General features: G+C 47.2%; 1 protein-coding gene across 1 annotated transcript in view; it reads right to left on the reverse strand.

Moving 5' to 3' along the window:
* The window catches only part of KDM1A (lysine demethylase 1A), a 160,099-nt gene that overhangs the window by 79,431 nt on the left and 58,419 nt on the right, over positions 1-22,249 (reverse strand). The window contains exons 8-9 of the mRNA XM_039511420.1: positions 14,111-14,192; positions 8,188-8,282 (exon numbers count right to left, since the gene is read on the reverse strand). Of these exons, the coding sequence (XP_039367354.1) occupies positions 8,188-8,282; positions 14,111-14,192 (177 nt within the window). The remainder of the gene's footprint in view (positions 1-8,187; positions 8,283-14,110; positions 14,193-22,249) is intronic.

A 22,249-nucleotide genomic window follows, 5' to 3' on the forward strand; every position in this document is an offset into this window, starting at 1 on the left:
TTTTAGCAGTGGCAACAATCAAAAAACAAAACAAAAAAAACACAGATTGTGGTAAGTCTCAGAAAAGAGAAAACCAAGAGTGAACATACGAATGAAACAGCTTCCAGCAGGTCCTATGTGCATTTAGGGTAAAACAAGGCTAAAGAAACAGCACAGACAAATAATACAAATGGAAAACAGAAAGCTCACATGATGTTGAAGAATCACACCATGCCTGAGCAAGCAAATTTAAACAGTCCTGTCCTTTTGCTGCATTTCTATACCTATCGTGTCTTCTCAGTGTAGTCAATTTCAGTGTATGCAACACCTGTGGAACAATGCACTGTGGAAGCAAAGGTACTATCAAATACATGCCATCAGTCTGGCTTTGAATGAATTGAGCAGATGATGGTGGCAGGAAAAAAAATGAGAATTCTATTTATACTATACACAAATATTCTGACAAGCTGCAGAGAAAATAAACTCAAAGTAAGGACTGAATGGGATTTGGAAAGCTAGCTTGAGCATGACTAGTTTTTAAGTAACATGTTAGTGTCAGACTGACAGACCTGGAGATTGAAGTACTCTGCTCAGTCACAGAGCAGTTACAGCACAGGGATCAGCAGCTTCCCTTATAAACTGGCACCAGTTCTTTGAAGGCAGATAGGTATACCCATGTCAAGTATCAGCGGGGTAGCCGTGTTAGTCTGGATCTCTAAAAGCAGACGTATTGGAGCATGAGCTTTTGTGGGTGAATACATGCATCCGACGAAGTGGGTATTCACCCACGAAAGCTCATGCTCCAATACGTCTGTTAGTCTATAAGGTGCCACAGGACTCTTTGCTAGGTATACCCATAACATCATAACTAACCTTAACTTGTCATGCAGGCTAGAAAGGGAAATTATGGAGTACATGTAAGAAGAATAAGAATCCACACTATATTCAATAATTGAGATAGATGAGGTAGGTGAGGTAATATCTTTTATTGGACCAACTTGCTGGAGAGACAAGCTTTCGAGCTTACACAGAGCTCTTCTTCAGGTCTGGGAGATGTACTCAGGGTATGTCTACACTGGCAGATACAGCTCCGCTAAGAGAACGCTGAAGAGAAACCGCTATTGTGCGTGCACACTGACACCTGCCTGCGCAATAGCATGTTCACACTTGCAGCAGTATTCAGAGCAGCGCACTCTGGGCAGCTCTCTCACAGAGCATCTTTTCCTCTTCTGACGCTAAGAGTTGTGGGAAGGCAGAGGGGGTCACGGGGCATCCTGGGTCCAGTCCCAATGCCCTGTGATGCATTGCTTCACATCCCAGCAACCCCTGTGTTTCCTTTTGCATTTGGTGCCATCTTTCAATGGCAGGTGCCCCCTGCCTCTTTGGTCTGCAGGAATGTTGACCAGTATGCTGCTTTCTGTGACTAACAGGTCACGAGTGGCAGTGGAGTTATTCCTTAAACTACAAAGGCAAAACGAGTGTGACATTTATCTCACCACGCGTACTAGCTACGAGATGAGATTGCTTGTGGCATTCACAGAGGTGCTGACCACAGTGGAATGCCGCTTTTGGGCTCGGGAAACAAGCAATTAGTGGTGGGATCACATCGTCATGCATATCTGGGATGACAAGCAGTGGCTGCAGAACTTTCGGATGGGAAAGCCACACTCATGGGACTGTGTGATGAGCTCGCCCTAGCCTTGCGGTGCAAGGACACAAGAATGAGAGCTGTCCTGCCACTGGAGAAGCGTGTGGTGATTGCACTGTGGAAGCTGGCTACTCCAGACTGCTAGCGATAGGTTGCTAACCAGTTCGGAGTGGGAAAGTCCATTGGACTCGTGTTGAAGTGTGCAAGGCCATTAATCGCATCCTACTCTGAAAGACCATGACTCTGGGCAACTGTGATGTGATTGGAATAACAGAGACTTGGTCGGATAACTCACATGACTGGAGTACTGTCGTGGATGGATATAAACTGTTCAGGAAAGACAAGCAGGGCAGAAAAGGTGGGGGAGTTGCATTGTATGTAAGAGAGCAGTATGACTGCTCAGAGCTCCGGTATGAAACTGCAGAAAAACCTGAGAGTCTCTGGATTAAGTTTAGAAGTCTGAGCAACAAGGATGATGTCATGATGGGAGTCTGCTATAGACCACCAGACCAGGGGGATGAGGTGGCCGAGGCTTTCTTCTGGCAACTAGCAGAAGTTACTAGATTGCAGGCCCTGGTTCTCATGGGAGACTTTAATCTCCCTGATAATCTGCTGGGAGAGCAATACAGCGGTGCACAGACAATCCAGGAAGTTTTTGGAAAGTGTGGGGGACAATTTCCTGGTGCAAATGCTGGAGGAACCAACTAGGGGCAGAGCTCTTCTTGACCTGCTGCTCACAAACGGAGAAGAATTAGTAGGGGAAGTGGATGGGAACCTAGGAGGCAGTGACCATGAGATGGTCGAGTTCAGGATCCTGACACAAGGAAGAAAGGAGAGCAGCAGTATACGGACCCTGGACTTCAGAAAAGCAGACTTTGACTCCCACAGGGAACTGATGGGCAGGATCCCCTGGGAGAATAACATGGGGGGGGGGGGGGGAGGAGTCCAGGAGAGCTGGCTGTATTTTAAAGAATCCTTATTGAGGCTGAAGGAAAAAAACATCCCAACGTGTAGAAAGAACAGTAAATATGGCAGGCAACCAGCTTGGCTTAACAGTGAAATCCTTGCTGATCTTAAACGCAAAAAAGCAGCTTACAAGAAGTGGAAGATTGGACAAATGACCAGGGAGGAATATAAAAATATTGCTCAGGCATGCAGGAGTGAAATCAGGAAGGCCAAATCACACTAGGAGTTGCAGCTAGCAAGGGCTGTGAAGGGTAACAAGAAGAGTTTCTTCAGGTATGTTAGCAACAAGAAGAAAGTCAAGGAAAGTGTGGGCCCCTTACTGAATGAGGGAGGCAACCCAATGACAGAGGATGTGGAAAAAGCTAATTTACTCAATGATTTTTTTCCCTCTGTCTTCATAAACAAGGTTAGCTCCCAGACTGCTGCACTGGGCAGCACAGTATGGGGAGGACATGACCAGCCCTCTGTGGAGAAAGAAGTGGTTCAGGACTATTTAGAAAAGCTGGATGAGCACAAATCCATAGGGCCGGATGCGCTGCATCCGAGGATGCTAAAGGAGTTGGCGAATGTGATTGCAGAGCCATTGGCCATTATCTTTGAAAACTCATGGCAATCGGGAGAGGTCCTGGATGACTGGAAAAAGGCTAATGTAGTGCCCATCTTTAAAAAAGGGAAGAAGGAAGATGCAGGGAACTACAGGCCAGTCAGCCTCACCTCAGTCCCTGGAAAAATCATGGAGCAGGTCCTCAAAGAATCAATTCTGAAGCACTTAGAGGAGAGGAAAGTGATCAGGAACAGTCAGCATGGATTCACCAAGGGCAAGTCATGCCTGAGTAACCTAAATTGCCTTCTATGAGGAGATAACTGGCTCTGTAGATGAGGGGAAAGCAGTGGACGTGTTATTCCCTGACTTTAGCAAAGGTTTTGATATGGTCTCCCACAGTATTCTTGCCGTCAAGTTAAAGAAGTATGGTCTGGATGAATGGACTATAAGATGGATAGAAAGCTGGCTAGATTATCAGGATCAATGGATAGTGATCAATGGCTCCATGTCTAGTTGGCAGCCGGTATCAAGTGGAGTGCCCCAAGGGTCGATTTTGTTCAATATCTTCATTAATGATCTGGAGGATGGCGTGGACTGCATTCTCAGCAAGTTTGCAGATGACACTAACCTGTGAGGAGTGGTAGATCGAGGGACGTGATCATTCCCCTCTATTCAACATTGGTGAGGCCTCATCTGGAGTACTGTGTCCAGTTTTGGGCCCCACACTACAAGGAGGATGTGGAAAAATTGGAAAGAGTCCAGTGGAGGGCAACAAAAATGATTAGGGGGCTGGAGCACATGACTTATGAGGAGAGGCTGAGGGAACTGGGATTGTTTAGTCTGCAGAAGAGAAGAATGAGGGGGGATTTGATAGCTGCTTTCAACTACCTGAAAAGGGGTTCCAAAGAGGATGGATCTGGACTGTTCTCAGTCGTAGCAGATGATAGAACAAGGAGTAATGATCTCAAGTTGCAGTGGGGGAGGTTTAGGTTGAATATTAGGAAAAAAAATTTCACTAGGAGGGTGGTGAAGCACTGGAATGGGTTACCAAGGGAGGTGGTGGAATCTCCTTCCTTAGAGGTTTTTAAGGTCAGGCTTGACAAAGCTCTGGCTGGGATGATTTAGTTGGGGATTGGTCCTGCTTTGAGCAGGGGGTTGGACTAGATGACCTCCTGAGGTCCCTTCCAACCCTGATATTCTATGATTCTATGAGTGCGCGTGACATTGTGGATGCCTTTGCACAAATGGGCTTCCCTAATTTCAGAGAGGCGATAGATGGCACGCATATTCCAATTTTGGCACCATACCACCTAGTCACTGAGAACATTAATTGGAAGGGGTATTTCTCTATGGTTCTCCAGGCTCTTGTGGAGCACCCTGGGCATTTCACGGACATTAACACAAGATGCTCTGGAAAAGCCTATGACGCACGCATCTTTCAGAACACTGGCCTGTTCAGGAAGCTGCAAGCAGGGACTTTCTTCCCGGACCAGAGGATCACTGAAGGGGAAGTCGAAATGCCCATTGTGATCTTGGGAGACCCCACCCACCCCTTAATGCTGTGGCTTATGAAGCCATACATGGGGCACCGTGACAGCAGCAAGGAGCAGTTCAACAACAGCCTGAGCAAGTGCAGAATGACTGTTGAGTGTTTAATGACTTTTGGCAGTTTAAAGATCTGTTTAAAGATCTGATGGCGCTGCCTATATGGGAAGCTAGACCTGGCCGATGACAATATTCCTATGTTTGCAGCCGCGTGCTGTACGCTCAATAGTATTTGTGAAGGGAAGGGTATAAGCTTCACTCAGGGCTGTACCGCTGAGATTCAGCGCCTGGAGGCTGAATTTGAACTGCCAGAGACCAGGGCTATTAGAGGGGTGCAGCGCAGGGCCATAAGGATCAGGAATGCCTTGCGGCAGCAATTTGAAGCTGAAAGCCACTAATATTTGTTGCTATGCTCTGGAGTGCAGTGCTTGTAATGCTGCACCAATCACAATCACCTCCTAGATGATGCAATATGGAGGTTTAAGATAATTGTCTGTTGCTTTGCAGGGCTCTGTTTGCTTTTAAATTAATAGAATAAAGATTGCTTTCAAACCATCACGATTCTTTTATTAAAAAACAACAACCGGAAGAGAGAGAAAAACAAAAAAACATCAGCACCGAGGGGGATGGGGGAAGGGAAGGTCTTAGGAGGAGGTGGAGTCCAGGGATGGTTAAAGATTTGTCTATGTCCAGGGATCATATCCAACCTTCTCCTTTGGAGTATAGTGCAGCGGGTAATATACTTCAACAGGGCAAAACTGCAGAGGGATGGGTGTTGAGTGCAGTGGGTACTGGGAGTATGCAGTGCCAGACTGTGACGGGGGGAGAAGTGGAATGCCGCGGGTACAGACTGGAGCCAGGAGGTTGATAAGAGTGTGTTGGTGGTGTCTGGGGGAGCGCATGAGAGAGTTTTGCGACTGCGGCTTCAGGGGAGGGCAGCTGCGGAGCTGCTCAGTTTGCAGTGCTAGTATCGCCCTGTGCGTGTCCGCTTGGCCTCCATAATGTTTAAGAATCGCTTCATGGCTTCATTCTGGCATGCCGCGTTCTCCTTTCAGTCCCTCTTCTCGCTGTCCTGCCACTCCTTCAATTCCTGTTTTTCAGTGGCTGAGTGCATCATAACCTCATGCAGAAAGTCCTCCTTAGTTCTTCGTGGCCACTTTCTAATTCTGCGCAGCAATTCAGCCAGCGATAACAAAGAGGGAAGCTGGGCTCCCAAGGTCATCTCTGTGAAGCCAAAACACAACATTTTACAGAATCAGTATTGTTTGCAACACACAGAACACTGATTCAGTGATTTAAAACACAGCCACTATTCACATACCTGTCACTAAGTGGCTCACTGCAGGCAAGCACACATGAGCCACAAGACTCCCAAAATGGTGAGTAGCCACAGGAGCAGAGCCAACACTGTAGGGGAGGCCTGATAATCATTCCTGTCCCCATATTTTCCACAGGCTGTGTTCATTATGGAAGATATCTCACTGCTGAGGGTGAGCAGGGAATGAAGGGAGGGTCTTCTCCAAGACTCTGGCTTCCACCCGGGCCCTTAAGTGGCTCCCCTGTGTGCAGCATTGGTCCCCATCCCCTGTCAGTGATGGCACAGTGGTGCAGGAAAGTTACCGTTAATGGGGAAAGAAACAAAGCAGCTCTGCCAAATAACCTGTGGCAGTGGATTGCCCAGTATCTCCATGAGAGTTTCCTGGAGATCTCTGAGGCAGACTCCTGTGAAATGAGGGAGTCAATCAACAGCCTGTTCCGCACACAGACCAGGCATGTGGTGGTACGCGCATCATAGAGACACAAGCCTGATTTCTGCAACCCTCCTGCCCCCAACAACTCACTTCAGCGATTCCCAAAAATCAAATCCACTTACCAGGGGCTTCCTCTTCTGTTTGTGCTTCACCAAGATCTGACCACTGTGACTGGCTAGCCTCCCCTCCAGGGTAGAAAAGAGCTCCTGGTTGCCTGCATCTCTGACCTCCGAGTTGTCCTCAGCCTCTGGGTCCCCCTCCCTCTCCACATCCTCATCCAAGATTTCCTCCTCCTGGCTCAGTCCACCGAAGTATCCAGTCGCCACTGAGTATCGTGTCCAGCTCTCTGTAGAACTGGCAGCTCGTGGGGGCAGCACCAGAGTGGCAGTTTGCCTCCTACGGCTTGTGGTAGGCATTCCGCAGCTCCTTCACTTTGACTCTGCACTGCAGTGTGTCCCATAGGTATCATAATTCCTATGACTAGAGCGCAGCTGGGACTGGACAGCCTCCTCTCCCCAAATGCTGATGAGGTCCAGCAGCTCAGCATTGCTGGAAAGATGTGCTGAGACCACTGCACACATCACTGAGCAAACAGGAAGGGGATATTCAAAATTCCAAAGGAATTTACGGGGTGGGGGTGACAGTTGGTCATCTGAGGGCGGGGCAGCAGAATTCAAACCCATGACCGGAGGGGCAAGAACAGGCACTGTGGGACACCTCCCAGAGGCCAACTGCAGCACTGCAATCAACCAGGGTGTCTACACTGGTGCCGTGGCACAGTAGCCCTGATGCAGAAAGCTGTACGCCTCTTGTCAGGGTGGGTTTTTTACAGCGCTGCAATTGCGCAGTTTCTGCACACTATGTGGCTTGGCAGTGTGTACACCTTGGGAATTGCAATGCAGAAATCTGCTTTACTGTGCAGAAACTTGCCAGTGTAGACAAGGCCTCAGTGTCACAGATTGTTTAGCATAAGCAGTTAACACATATTTCAAGGGACCATTCAAGGTAAAGTGGCCAGTTAACACCTCTCTCAGGCACAGAAGTAGGTCCAAAAAAAGATATTACCTCACTTGCCTTGTCTCTCTAATATCCTAGGATCAACAGAGCTACAACACTGCATACATTAAATAATTCAGAATATCTGGAATATGAACAATCTTTGCCACAATATTCACATATGAGATGTAAAAATGAAGGTTAGTTACCAGTAACTGGGAGTTATTCACAATGAGTCTGTTCCCATTCAAGAGATCAGGGCAATGCACTGGAAGCTTCCTGAAACTCTGTGGGGGATACCCACCTCTCCCCTCTTGAAGGGCTCTGATGATATAAAAGGGGAAGTGATCCCAACCACCCTTCCATTCCCTTCCACTAATTCAAGAATTAAGACTCCAATGAAGTGAGGAAGATAGGTGGGGATGTGAACATGCAGAGGATCATCTTGATGAATTCCAGTTACTGGGAAGTAGCCTTCTTTTCTTGAGTGGCCTCTGCACATTCCCAGTTGTGAACATTTAGCCAGCAGTGCAACTCTAATGAAGGCTGCACTGAGGAGTTATAGTGAACTAGTCACAACTGCCAAAACAAGCATCAACAAAAAAAAAGAATGGAGGCCAAAACCTCAAAGCTAGAGTTTAGAAAGGTTAAGGTGAAAGGATAAGGTACAGAACTATAAAAGTCAAACCTCTATAATACATTATTTTCTTCAAACCATTTCTTAGGGCAAAGCCTATTTTTGAAAAATTACAACTTACAGCTTGTCCATTGGCTTCATAAAGTGGGCATTTTTGTTTGATCTTAGCCAGTTCCATATTTACTTGTTTGCTGACCACAGCCATTGGATTCCCTCCTGGAAGAGATTTTGTATAAATATAGCCGACATTCAAGCAAAGACTAAAAAGATGTCTGAAAATAAAACAATAAGTACAGTTCAAAAGCAGCCATTATTCCAATAGTAAAGCCCATTAGTATATCTCTATTTTGTGCTGAGCATTTTTCAGCAGACGGGTAGAACTTTCAAATATTATCAAGGCTCCTCATAGCAATTGTTATAATAAAAACAACCCAGCACCACCATCATTCAAGAAAAGAACTATAGATAAGGAGGGTTAATAACAAAGAAGCTAAGCTCGAAGATGGTGGCAACTAGCAGGGCAGCCTTAAGAGTTAATAGCCACAGGGATGCATCTCCCAGAGGTTCAAATGTAGACCAGAACAAACTGTGAAGTAGAGAGGGAAGGTCACATTGAGGGATATAAATGATTTGAAATGGGCTCTGAAGGAATGGGCTCTGAAAAGTTTAGCACTGTAGAGATGGGACCCGAGGAATACAGTTCACAAAGGCTGAGTGAAACAAAGTGCTGGTGCAATGGGCAAATAAGGATGTGCAGATATGCATCAGTGAGGTCCATTAAGCTGGGAAAGGCCTGAAGGAAACAGAATGGAGAACAATTCGATTCTCCATACAGAAGCAAGACTTGCAGACCCTCCAGTGGAGGAGACGGAAGTCTAAGAGATGTCTGAAGGCTCCAAACACTTCTCCACCAGAAAACAGTAGGAATAGAAGTCCCGCCCCTTTCCTGCAGGGGTACAAGGAGAAGCCTTGAGGAGACTGGCTCTTTATGTCAGATTATCACCATTCTATCAGAAGTATTAAAAGAACAATAAGGTTGCAAAATGAGTCACTCAAAAATTAAGAAATGCCAGAATTCAAGTTGCCCATGCAACTTTAATTCGGCCTCCTTGTACAGTTTTATAATACACAATCAGAATGCACATCACATACTATTTGTTCCATAGGACCCATGCTTCATTCAGTGAATGGGTAGCTATTCAATATTTCTTTATCCTTCTTCTTTAATGTGTGACCTTATTTAATGCATACCATTCAAACTCCGCACTATATACAGAATTAGTAATTTCCTCATTGGCAGTTTCTCTGGTGCTCTCACCAGAATACTCAAGTGCTTCACAAATATTTATGAATTTATCTTCACAACAGTCCTGTGAGATTAGGCGGTAATGTTATCCCAATTCTTCAGCTGGGGATCTGAGACAGAAAGCAAGGCCAAAATTGTTAGGGGTGTCCAACTTCAAACACCTAGCTCCCATCACATTCAGTTGCAGTTGTGAGTGCTCAGCACTACTACAATAGTGACTGCAGATATCGGACATTGGACACCTAGAAAAACAACACAATTAGTAACCTACTGTGAAAGTCTGGGTTAAGTGACTTTCTCAGCACCACATAGGAACTCTGTGGCAGAGGCAGGGAACACCATCCACTTCGCCAGAGCAGCAATAAACTTTAACCACAAAACCACACCTCTTCCAAATTCCTGCAAAAAATTAGGCAGAACACACACAACCTCATTTGATACACAACACTGATTCAGTCCCAGAGTACATTACATCCTGTGTATTGAATAATGCAGGGGGTCCCATGGAAAAAAATGTGTGACCATGTAATTGAAAACTACAGTAACTCCTCATTCAAAGTCGTCCCGGTTAATGTTGTTTCATTGTAACCTTGCTGATCAATTAGAGAACATGCTTGTTTAAAGTTGCACAATGCTCCCTTACGTTGTTTGGCAGTTGCCTGCTTTGTCCAGTGCTTGCAGAAAGAGCAGCCCATTGGAGCTAGCTGGTGGGGGCTTGGAACTAGGGTGGACTGGCAGCCACCCTATCAGCTCCCTGCTCTCCTAAGTTCCCTGTGTCGCAGCAGCCGCCAAGCAGGCTATCAATTGCCAGACAGTTCAGCTGTCCCTCCCCCCACTGCTGTGTGTTGCTCCTGCCCTCTGCCTTGGAGCTGCTCCTGGGAGCCTCCTGCTTGCTGTGGTGGAGGAGGGGGGGGGAGAGGAGGAAGAGAAAAGAGAGAGCGAGAGAGAGAGGGAAAGAGGGGTGCTAATGTCATGGTGTCCTCCTCCTCCCATCTCTACTTAAAAGGACAGTGTACTTAGAGTGGAGTCAGCATACTTAAAGGGGCAATGCGCGTCTCTCTCACACAGGGTGTGTGTCTCCTCTCCCTCCATTTGTGCTGCCTTATAGAGTGTGAGGCTACATTAACAACGTGTTAACCCTTGAGGGCTCAGCTGAGTGCTAGTTCATCATTTAGCAGTAAGGCATTCCCTGGGAAATATCCTACCCTCTTCCACTCTCTGACTCCACCACCTCAACTAAGCTTCACAATCATCATTGCTGTGTACAGTATTACACTGTTTAAAACGGGGGGGGGGGATTCCCTGGAACCTAACCCCCCCCTATTTACATTAATTCTTATGGGGAATGGGACTCACTTAACCGTGTTTCGCTTAAAGTAGCATTTTTCAGGAACATAACTACAATGTTAAGTGAGGAGTTACTGTATCATACATATGGACAAGGGGGGCTGAATTAAGTCTGCACAGGCCACCTTAAATCTTGCATTTCCTATCTTTGAAGTACTTGACCTTCCCATCTTTAAAAAGTTGCATTAAAAACCTGTTGTTTTTTAAAAAAAGCTAAAACCCAGAAATTCTACCGTGTGGAACCATATGACACCAGTTTTGGTCATCAGTAGCTTCAGAGATCTACCACTTGAACTGAGTAACTAACACTAGTAGCCCGTTATCCTCTATAGACCAGTCACTAGGGGGGACAAGATGTACTTCTGTGTTCTACTGGCTATAAATTCTTTTATACTGTGCTCCAGCCCGGTCTTCCCCCCCTCTGTTCCAATCCAATTCCCACCTTTGCTCTTATCTAACTTCCTCCATATCCCCAGCTCTTGCCATCCTCATCCCCCTGTGCTCCTATATATGCACCCACCTCCTTCTGCTCCTATCCATCGCCCAAAGTCTGCTTCCTCACACTCTCTAGCTCTGCTTCTCCCCAATCTATGGCTCCTGGCTCCAATCCCAGTACTCTATTTCTCACCCCTATGAATTCCACTGTGGTTGCTTCTTCCTCCTTTTTCTCCATTCTGTCTGGGTGCCAAAAGAAAACCTTGAGAACACAGAAGAGTCTTCCCATTCTCAATTCCAGTGTCTAGTTCCACAGTGGCCCCTGGAAGCTGAAAGAAGCAATTGCAGGGAAGTCCTGCTCAGCCCTTGCACCTTGGGATGGAGCATACACAGTACAGATAGACATACTTAAGGAATTACCAGGCAAACTAATAACTCTCTGAGCATGTGCAAACTGAGATTTTTCAGCAGCTCATAGCTTGGCCAAACATGGACTGTTTTTCCACAGGAAAGCAAAAGGCACATCTGACATAAAGGACACACCATGGGTCTGACCAAATTTCAAGTGCCTGCTCCAAAGCACGGAGATGCTAAAGCTTTATCTTTGAAAAGTCATGGACCGGAGAGATTCCAGAAAACTGAAAAGGGGCAAATATAGTGCCAATCTATAAAAAGGGAAATAACAACATGATGGGGAATTACAGACCAGTCATCTTAACTTCTGTATCTGGAAAGATAATGGAGCAAATAATTAAGCAATCAATTTGCAAACATCTAGAAGATAATAAGGTGATAAGTAACAGTCAGCATGGATTTGTCAAGAACAAATCGTATCAAACCAACCTGATAGCTTTCTTTGACAGGGTAACAAGTCTTGTGGATGGGGGGAAGTGGTCGATGTGGTATATCTTGACTTTAGTAAAGCTTTTAATACTGTCTTGCATGACCTTCTCATAAACAAACTAGGGAAATACAAACAAGATGGAGCTACTATAAGGTAGGTGCAAAACTAGTTGGAAAACCGTTCCCAGAGAGTAGTTATCAATGGTTCACAGTCATGCTAGAAGGACATAATGAGTGGGGTCCCACAAGGATCACTTCTGGGTCCAGTTCTGTTCAATATGTTCATTAATGATTTAGATAATGGCATAGAGAGTACACTTATAAAGTTTGTGGACGATACCAAGCTGGGAGAGGTTGCAAGTGCTTTGGAGGATAGGATTAAAATTCAAAATGATCTGGTCTGAAGTAAACAGGGTGAAATTCAATAAGGACAAATGCAAACTGCTCCGCTTAGGAAGGAACAATCAATTGCACACATACAAAATGGGAAAGGATTGCCTAGGAAGGAGTACTGCAGAAAGGGATCTGGGGGTCATAGTGGACCAAAAGCTAAACGAGTCAACAGTGTAACACTGTTGGAAAAAAACAAACAAACAAAAAAAAACCATCATTCTGGAATGTATTAGGAGGAACGTTTAAGCAAGACATGAGAAGTAATTCTTCCGCTCTACTCTGCGTTGATTAGTCCTCAACTGGAGGGAGTACTGTGTCCAGTTCTGGGTGCCAAATTTCAGGAAAGATGTGGACAAATTGGAGAAAGTCCAGAGAACAGCGACAAAAATGATTAAAGGTCTAGAAGACATGAGCTATGAGGAAAGGTTGAAAAAATTGGGTTCGTTTAGTCTGGAGAAGAGAAGACTGAGAGGGGACATAACCGTTTTCAAGTACATAAAAGGTTGTTACAAGGAGGAGGGAGAAGAATTGTTCTTCTTAACCTCCAAGGATAGGAGAAGCAGCAATGGGCTTAAATTGCAGCAAGGGAGGTTTAGGTTGGACAACAGGAAAAACTTCCTGTCAGGGTGGTTAAGCACTGGAATAAATTGTCTAGAGAGGTTGTGGAATCTCCATCATTGTCTAACCTGCTCTTAAAAATCTCCAAACATCTGTCAGGGATGGTCTAGACACTGTTTCTCAAATGCGGCCACCAGGGGTTTCCCTGTGGCCACAGCAGTTTCCTGGGTGGGGGGAAGAGAGAGCATCAGCCCCTCCCCATCATCCCTGTTGCTCCTGCATGTGCCACCTCACTGGAGACACAGATGGGACACACAACGCTTAAGGAGCAAGGTGAGGTGGCGAGAGGGGGCAAGAAGGCAAGGAGCAGGCCGAGGGGGCAAGCGGTGAAGTGAGCAGCAGGCAGGGGAGTCTGGCGGGAGAGTAAGGAGGAGAATGGCAAGCCAGCAGCAGGGTGAAGAGGCAGGTGGGGGTGGGGGGGAAGGCGGCTGTGAGGAGGCAAGCAGGGATGTGTGTGAGGAAGGAAGCGGTGAGGCGAGGAGTGGGGGTGACAAGGCAAGAGGCAAGTGGCAGGGGGGCCATGGCGGAGGAGTAAGGAGGTGAGTGGTGAGGCAGCAGCAAGGTGACGAGGGTGGCAGGGGGTCTGGCTGCAACCGGGGGATGGATGAGACTAGCAGGATGAAGACGCGGGAGGCAAGTGGGGGTGGGGTGAGGGGGAGGAGGTGAGTGAAGTGTGTGCATGAGTTCCCTGTCATGAGTGCAGGGAACTGAACTAGATGACCTCTCAAGGTCCCTATGATTCTCTGATGCTCAGCTAAATGGTTGTAAGAATAGTTTAAACATAGGCAAAATAAGATAGTGTGCAAAGACAAGAGTAACAGAAATCTCAGTGCAAATGAACTGTTGCAGAAATCAGACCACTGTGGTGAGAGGTTTTTGTGGTTCCTGCCAAACTAAGTGGTTTCAACAAGTCTGAAAAGAATGACAACTGAGAAACTATCTTGTGTATCACAACTACACTTCCACTTACCTGATCCGTATTATGAACGATTCCCTCATCACACATCAGAGCACCCTGAATGCGGAAGAGGCCCAAACTAGAATGTTATAACCCTCCTCTTTCAATAACCTTTAAAAAAGTTTACTATTTTGAATGACTCACCCAGCCCTGTTACCACCATGGCTCCTAGATCAGCAACATAGTTTCCTTTGCGAAATGTAGCAACTCTTCCGCCGACACGATCCTTTAAAAATTAAAAGTATATCAATCAGCTATTTTCATTCTATCAAATTTAGAAAAATGATAAAGCCCCCTTTTCAAAATCACTCTCCTGAAATTCTCCTACAGACATCTAAAGAGCCACAGCCATAAAGTGAATCCCATAACACACAAACATCTAGGTTTTAAATAAGCCACTCACATGAGCTTTTGAAGAACAGGCATTAGTATTTAAACATGGTAGCTAGTAGATTCCTCAACGGCAAAGAAGTTATAGGTGGGAGGGCAGGTCATTTAGTACCAATGTTCATGATAGTATGTTTGTTAGTAAGTTTAAACAAACTATGTAATATACCAAGTAATGGCACTTCCAGCACTTCACCTTGGAAGACGTGGAGGGAAGAAACAAACTATTCTACAATTGTAAACGATACCCTGTCCAAAAGTTCTGGCTGATATCAAGTCAAAATTTTCGTCCCTTAATTTTATCCAATAATTCCTAATTTTGCCCCACTGTTGAACTCTAAACAATTCTTCTTTACCTTGGTGTTAATGCACTTTAATACCTGTGGATCATTTACCTTGCCAGTCTTAGTCATTGCTTAGCCAGCTCTACATATGTTTAACTATTTTAGTCTTTCCTCATAAATCAATCCATTATTCCCCAAAGCATCTTTGTTGTCCTCTAAATTTCATCAATTGGTAAGTATTTTAGAAATACACAAGATGAAATCATACTACAGCTATATTCCCTATAAAAATAAACTATGTTAAGAGAAAAAGCTACGGTTGCAAAATCAAGTAATCAAGACATGAAATATCAGAATTAAATTACTATGTAGTATAGTTGTAGCCATCTCTGTCCCAGAATAACAGAGAGAAAAAGTAGGTGAGGTAATATCTTTTATTGGACCAACTTCTTTGGGTGAAAGAGAAACTTTTGAGCCACACAGTTATTCTTCAGGTCTTGGAAAGGTACACATAGCACCGCAGTTAAATGCAACATGGAACAGATTGTTTAGCATAAGTAGTTAGCACATATTCTAAGGGACCATTCAAGATAGGTGGTAATGGGCCACTCTATGACTTTGAATGGTCCCATAGAATATGTGGGAGCTATTTATGCTAAACAATCTTTTCCATCTTGCATTTAGCTATGACGCTGGAGTACTCTTCCCACCTGAAGAAGAGATCTGTGAAGCTTGAAAACTTGACTTTCACCAACAGAAGTTGGTCCAATAAAATAATTAAAATGTTTAATTCAGTGCTAGGCAGTTTTAATTCAGCTCTACTGAGCAGATGGCATATGTTACAGACTTGAGTTTCATGATCACATACTGTTTTCTCTCAATATCTTTGCTTCAATTCTGTGCTCAGAAGAGAAAGTTACTCACCTTGCAGTAACTGAGGTTCTTCGAGATGTGTGTCCCTGTGGGTGCTCCACTCTAGGTGACGGTGCGTCCCGGCGCTGTCGATCGGAGATTTTCGGTAGCAGTGCCTGGTTGGGGCGCACGCACTCAGATGGTATCTCCCGTCTAGATGGAATCTTCCTGAGTGCGTGCACCCCACACCCTCCTCAGTTCCTTCTCTACCGTGGAGAGTCATCTCTGTACTCCAAAGTAGAGGGGAGGAGGGCGGGGAGTGGAGCACCCACAGGGACACACATCTCGAAGAACCTCAGTTACTGCAAGGTGAGTAACTTTCTCTTTTTCTTCGAGTGCTGTCCCTGTGGGTGCTCCACTCTAGGTGAATGTGTAGCAGTACCCACTATGGTTGGTGGGACTTTGGAGATGCGACAGGGAGTACTGAAGATAGTACTGTATGGCCAGTATTTGAGTCTGCCATGGTGTCTTGCGTGAGAGCATAGTGTTTTGCAAACGTGTGTTCAGATGACCACGTAGCCGCCTTGCAGATATCAGGAATGGGAACGTTGTGTAAGAAGGCGATGGATGCCGACATGGCTCTAGTGGAATGAGTTCTAATGTTGTCGGGTGGTTGAAGATCCTTCGCACGGTAACAGGATCTGATGCAGTCAGAGATCCACTTGGACAGACGTTGTTTAGAGATAGCCGTGCCTTTTGATCTTTCGGCAATGGAAACGAAGAGTCGTGGAGACTTGCGAAATGGTTTAGTCCGTTCTAAATAAAAGGCAATTGCTCTCCTGACGTCGAGAGTGTGCAGGGTTGCATCCTGCGGAGTTTTGTGAGGTTTGGGATAGAAAGTAGGTAAGTATATAGGTTGGTTGAGGTGGAAGGTTGACACCACCTTAGGGACAAATTTAGGATGTGGTCTCAAAGTGACTATCTTTGGAGAAGATTGTGTAGGGAGGGTGGGCCATGAGGGCACTCATTTCACCAACTCTCCTTGCTGATGTTATGGCAACTAGGAAAGCCACCTTCATGGACATATGGAGGTGAGAGGAGGTAGCCAACGGCTCAAATGGAGGTTTCATGAGGGCATGAAGAACGAGATTAAGATTCCATGTAGCCACTGTTGGATGAATTTCAGGGTAAAGATTTTGCAGGCCAGAGAGAAAGCGTTTAATGGTGGGGTGTGTAAAGAGTGAGTACACATCCAATAGCTCATGGAAGGTGGTAAGTGCCGCCAGGTACACTTTGATGGAGCTGAACGAGAGTCCGTCCTGTTTCAGTTTCAGGAGGTAGCCTAGAATGTTAGGGAGGGTCACATTAACGGGTGCTAAATGTTTATGCGAATACCAAAGAGCGAAACGTCTCCACTTCTGAAGGTAGGTTTTACGAGTGGAGTCTCTCCTACTGTGCAAGAGGACATATTGGACCTGCTGGGAACAGGCTAGTTCATGGGTTTGGAACCATGAAGGAACCAGGCTGTGAGGTGGAGCTTTTGGATCTGGGGGTGAAGGACTAGTCCGTTGTCCTGGTAAAGGAGTTCTGGTCTGTTGGGGAGAGCCCATGGGTGATGGGAGGACATGTGGAGAAGGTAGGGGTACCACATCTGTCTTGGCCAAGCCGGGGCAATAAGGATGACCTGGGCCTTGTTGTCCGCGATCTTCCGAAGAATCCTGTGTAGCAGAGGAATAGGTGGGAAGGCGTACAGGAGAGAGTTGATCCAGGGAATGAGGAACGCATCCCCTAAGGATGCAGTCCCGAGTCCCGCCCTGGAGCAAAACAGGCGGCATTTTCGGTTTCGGGTCGTGGCGAAGAGGTCTATTGATGGCGTACCCCAGTGGGAGAAAAGCTGTTGAAGTACTGCGGGGTGCAGTTCCCATTCGTGTTCTGTCAAGGAGTGTCTGCTGAGTGCGTCGGCAGTAGTGTTGTGACAGCCTGGTAGGTAGGAAGCGATGATCTGTATTCGATGTCGTATGCACCAATTCCATAGTCGAATGGCTTCCATGCAGAGGGAATGTGATCGGGCTCCCCCTTGTGTGTTTATGTAATACATACATGCTATGTTGTCTGTTAAGACTCGCAGGTATTTGTTCTTTATGAGGGGAAGAAAGTGAAGGCATGCTCTCCTCACTGCTCTGAGCTCTAAGAGATTTATGGGTAGATGCGTCTCTGATGCAGACCACCGGCCTTGTGCCCTGTGTTCCCCTAGATGCGCCCCCCAACCAATCAGGGAAGTGTCCATGGTGAGCATGAGCGTTGGGGATTGTTGCTGGAAGGAAACCCCTGTGCAGAGGTTTTCTGGACTCGTCCACCATTGTAGGGAATTTATAACATGGGGTGGAGGAGTTAGCAGCATCCCTAAGGGGTGTCTGCTGGGTTTGAAACTGGAGTTGAGCCAGCCCTGGAGGCATCTCATATGTAGCTTGGCGTGTTGAACTACGAAGGTGGTAGCTGCTATGTGACCAAGGAGCTGTAGGCAGATTCTTGCTTGCGTCCTGGGACGAATAGAGAGCGTACGTATGAGCTGCGTGATAGCGAGGAATCTGTTGTATGGGAGCGAGGCCCTGCTCTGGGTTGAGTCGAGATGAGTTCCAATGAACTCTCTGTTGCGTGGGTATCAGGGTAGATTTTTGAATGTTTATTTGGAGGCCTAGGCTGTGAAAAAGGGAGATGGCGAAACGTGTCTCGCCATAGGAGTCGCCCCTGATGAGGCAATCGTCCAGGTAGGGGAACAGTGTGACCCTGTGTTTGCGGAGGTGAGCCACAACCACGGCTAGGGTCTTGGAGAAAACTCTTGGAGCTGTGGAGAGTCCGAAAGGAAGAACACTGTATTGGAAATGATCCTGACCGATTGTGAATCCTAGGAAGCGTCTGTGAGCTGGATGAATTGATATGTGGAAGTAAGCATCTTGCAGGTCGAGGGCTGTAAACCAATCCCCTTGATCCAATGCAGTTATTATTGTGCCCAGTGTGACCATCTTGAATCTTTGTGTCCTCACAAATTTGTTCAGTTGGCGTAGGTCTAGTATAGGCCTCCATCCCCCGGTTTTCTTCTGCGTTAGAAAGTAATGGGAGTAGAATCCTGTCCCTTGATGTTGCGTCGGCACAGGTTCCACTGCGCCTAGGTGCAGAAGGTGTGCCACTTCTGTGTGAAGTAACTGCTCGTGAGGGGGGTCCCTGAAGAGGGAAGGGGAAGGGGAAAGGGTAGGATATGAAGGGGATGGAGTAACCGGTCTGAACTATTTCGAGGACCCAGCGGTCCTGTGTAATCCGCTGCCAAGCATGTTGGAAATACTGGAGGCGGTGGCCAAATGGAGAAGTAAGTGGTGGGATCAAGGGATGGTCGTTCAGACCCTCAACCAACGTTTCAAAACTGTTGTTTATTGCCCGGTGGACGGAAGGTGGTGGCTTGATTTTGAGTTTGTCTGCATTTGGGAAGTCTAGTACGATTCCTAGTTGTGTCATATGGTCTGGATTGAGGGCGATAGTACTGATGTGTGCGTGGTCTTTGGTAGGGTTGGTATCGTTGTCTCCTGGGAAAAGATGGGTGAATGCCCAGGGTGCGCAGTGTCGCTCTTGAATCTTTCATGGTGTGGAGGAGTTCATCAGTTATTTTCGAAAAGAGTTTGTCCTTATCAAAGGGGAGATCCTCCACTTTGGTCTGGAGTTCTTTAGGAATGCCTGACACAGAGAGCCATGAGGATCTGCGCATAACCACAGCAGTGGTACGGGCTGCTGTGTCCGCCGTCTCTAAGGACGCCTGTAGGGCCGTTCTGGAGATCAGTTGTCCCTCAGACAGGATTGATTTGAAGTCTGCTCTTCTGTCCTCTGGGATGTATGAGGCAAATTCGAAAAGCTTATTGTAATTATCAAAATCATAGCTGGCGAGGAGAGCAGAATAATTTGCAATCCTGAATTGTAGTGTAGAGGATGTATAAACCTTGCAGCCCAGGACATCAAGGCGTCTAAGGTCCTTGTATTGCGGGGTGGGTCGATATTGTGACTGTTTGGTCCGCTGTGCAACTGCATCGATGACAAGAGAGTTCGGTGGTGGATGAGAAAATAGGAAGTCTGCGTCCTTTGCAGGAATGTAGTATTTACGTTCGGCCTACTTGCAAGTTGGTACTAGAGAAGCTGGGGTTTGCCAGAGAGTGTCAGCTGGCTCCATGAGTGCTTCGTTAATAGGAAGCGCGATTTTCGAGGGCGCAGACGGTTGAAGGATTTTGAGGAGTTTGTGTTGAGTCTCCTGAACCTCTTCTAAGGGGATATCCTGACTGAGTGCAACCCTCCTGAAAAGTTCTTGAAATTGTTTGCAGTCGTCCACGGTCTGTGGAGGTGAAGGAAGGATGGCTTCATCTGAGGTTAATGGAGAGTTAGGGTTAGGCGAGTCAGGATATGGTGCGTAGCTCCCAGGCTCAGGAGGGGGCTCAGGCACCCTGGAAGTGGATGGAGCAGGAGATTGAGGCACCGAAGGAAGATGATTGGTAGGAGGATTCTGCCACGGGTACCACTGAGGCCAAGGCATGGGGTAGGAGAACCCAGGCATCACCCACAGGGGGGCAACGTAGGGAAACTGAGGCTGCTGAGCTTGAGCCGTGACCTGAGGTGGTAAAGGTGCCTGTGGAGGAGAAGCAGGAGGGGAGAACTCCACTTGCTGCTGTAGCTCAAGGTCACCGTCAGTGAAAGCCAGTTCAGGTGGAGAAAGTGGCAGGTCAAGAAAGGAGTCCTCTGTATCTAGGAGCGGAGAGTGAGGCTCAGGTGGCACTAAAAGGTCACTTTGAGTGAGCAACTGTTGTTCCTGCTCCCTAGGCTGAGCTAAGCCTGCTCTCTGCTCTAGCTCATTAGTAGGAGAGAATGACAGAGAGTGTCCTGCTGTATTGAGGTTAGAGGTGCCCTGCAGGGGGTCTGCTGCTGGTGCGCGGGTAGAAGAGTGGCTGGGAGCCGACGCTCTTCTCGGTGCCGAGGCTGATTGCGCTGTCAGCACCGCAGCTATTTTTGTTGCTGAGGCAGAGCGAGCTGGCGGGATCGCGGCCGCTTTTAGCGCTGAAACTGACCAGGCTGTGAGTATCGCAGCCGTTTTGGGTGTAGGTGCCAAACGAGCTGCCGGCACCGCGGTTGTTGCCGGTGCCGAGGAGGAATGTGGTGCCGGTGCTGTAGCCCGTCTCGGTGCCGAAGAGGAGTGAGGTGTCCGCGCCGCAGTCATTTGCGGCGCTGAGGGGACCGAATGAACAAGTGCCTTCCCAGCGCGGGAGATCTGGTCCCTGCCTCTCAGCTCTGTCAGAGCAGTAGCTGAGGCATCAGAAGAGGCTGAAGCAGCTGTCTTTTGTGCTGTCAGCACAGGGGGTAGGGATCTCGCCAGAGATCCCTTACCCTTGTTAAAGTCTCGTTTGTGAGACTTTTGCGCTTCGTGCCTCCGCTCCAGGGAGGGTGAAGCAACGCTCCCCACCGGTTCCGATCTGGCTGGGGAGCGTGTGGGAGCGGGATCCACTTTTCCCGTCTCCGACAGCGGCTGCAGGGATTTTTCCATCATAATGATCTTGAGGCGCAGATCCCTGTCACGACGAGCTCTTGATTTGAGGCTCGCACAATGGAGGCACTTCACAGGGATGTGGGTGTCCCCGAGGCACTTCACACACTGAGAGTGGCCATCTGTCAGGCCATGGAGTCCTGACAGGAGATACATCTTTTGAAACCTGAAGCTCCTGGCATTATGAGTTAGAGATGGGTGAGGAAAGTGTCTCAATGGGAGACAAGCCTGAGGGTTTTTTTTTTTTTTTTTTAACTAAGTAACTAACTATGTAATTATACTAAAGGAAGGGAAACAACTGGGAAGCAATTAATAATTATTTCTATGTTTCCTATAGAGATCAGGGAAGAGAAGGCAGCACTGCCCCGAGTCCCGTCTTCAGCCGAGGACGGTTGAGAAGGAACTGAGGAGGGTGTGGGGTGCACGCACTCAGGAAGATTCCATCTAGACGGGAGATACCACCTGAGTGCGTGTGCCTCAACCAGGCACTGCTACCGAAAATCTCCGATCGACAGTGCTGGGACGCACCGTCACCTAGAGTGGAGCACCGACAGGGACAGCACTCGAAGAAGAATGGATGCTAAGTGAGCCACGGATGTGTAATCGATAAGGCCATCTCCTGTCTCCTTTGCTAAAACATGCATCATCAATTACAGAGAGGACTGCACAAAGAAAAGGGACGATCTTGTAGTTAAGGACTGCACTGGACTCTAGAAAACTGGGTTCTTTTCCTGGCTCTGCCATAGGATTCCTTTGATACTGGGAACATTACAAACCAAAGTTTTCTGAAGTGGTCACTAACATCGTGTTCCCTCCCCATATTCAACTTTACTCACGGTACCATCTCCTTTAACAGAGAACTCATATGCCTTGTCTTTGGTACAGTGATTTCTCTTTTCCCTCCAGGATGGTGCCCCTTCTGTGTTTGGAGCCAATGCCATATCTGCTGTCCACCTGACCTACTTTTCAGTCCTGCCCTTGTATTGGGGTGCCAGTTCACATGAGGATGTCAGCACGGGAGGCATAGGTGCTGGGTCTATCTGTACCAGCATCTGTAGCAACATCCAATGCCAGAGACTGAGAGCCAATGTGAACAGCGTCAATGTGGCCTCTTTCAGTTGTGTTTTCTTCCCTGCCTCTCCTTCGCTGATGGACTTTAGGGTGTGCTGTCTGCTTGGAGCTCTCACG

This window comes from Mauremys reevesii, linkage group 23 (genome assembly GCF_016161935.1).
Source record: "Mauremys reevesii isolate NIE-2019 linkage group 23, ASM1616193v1, whole genome shotgun sequence".
Lineage (NCBI taxonomy): Eukaryota > Metazoa > Chordata > Testudines > Geoemydidae > Mauremys > Mauremys reevesii.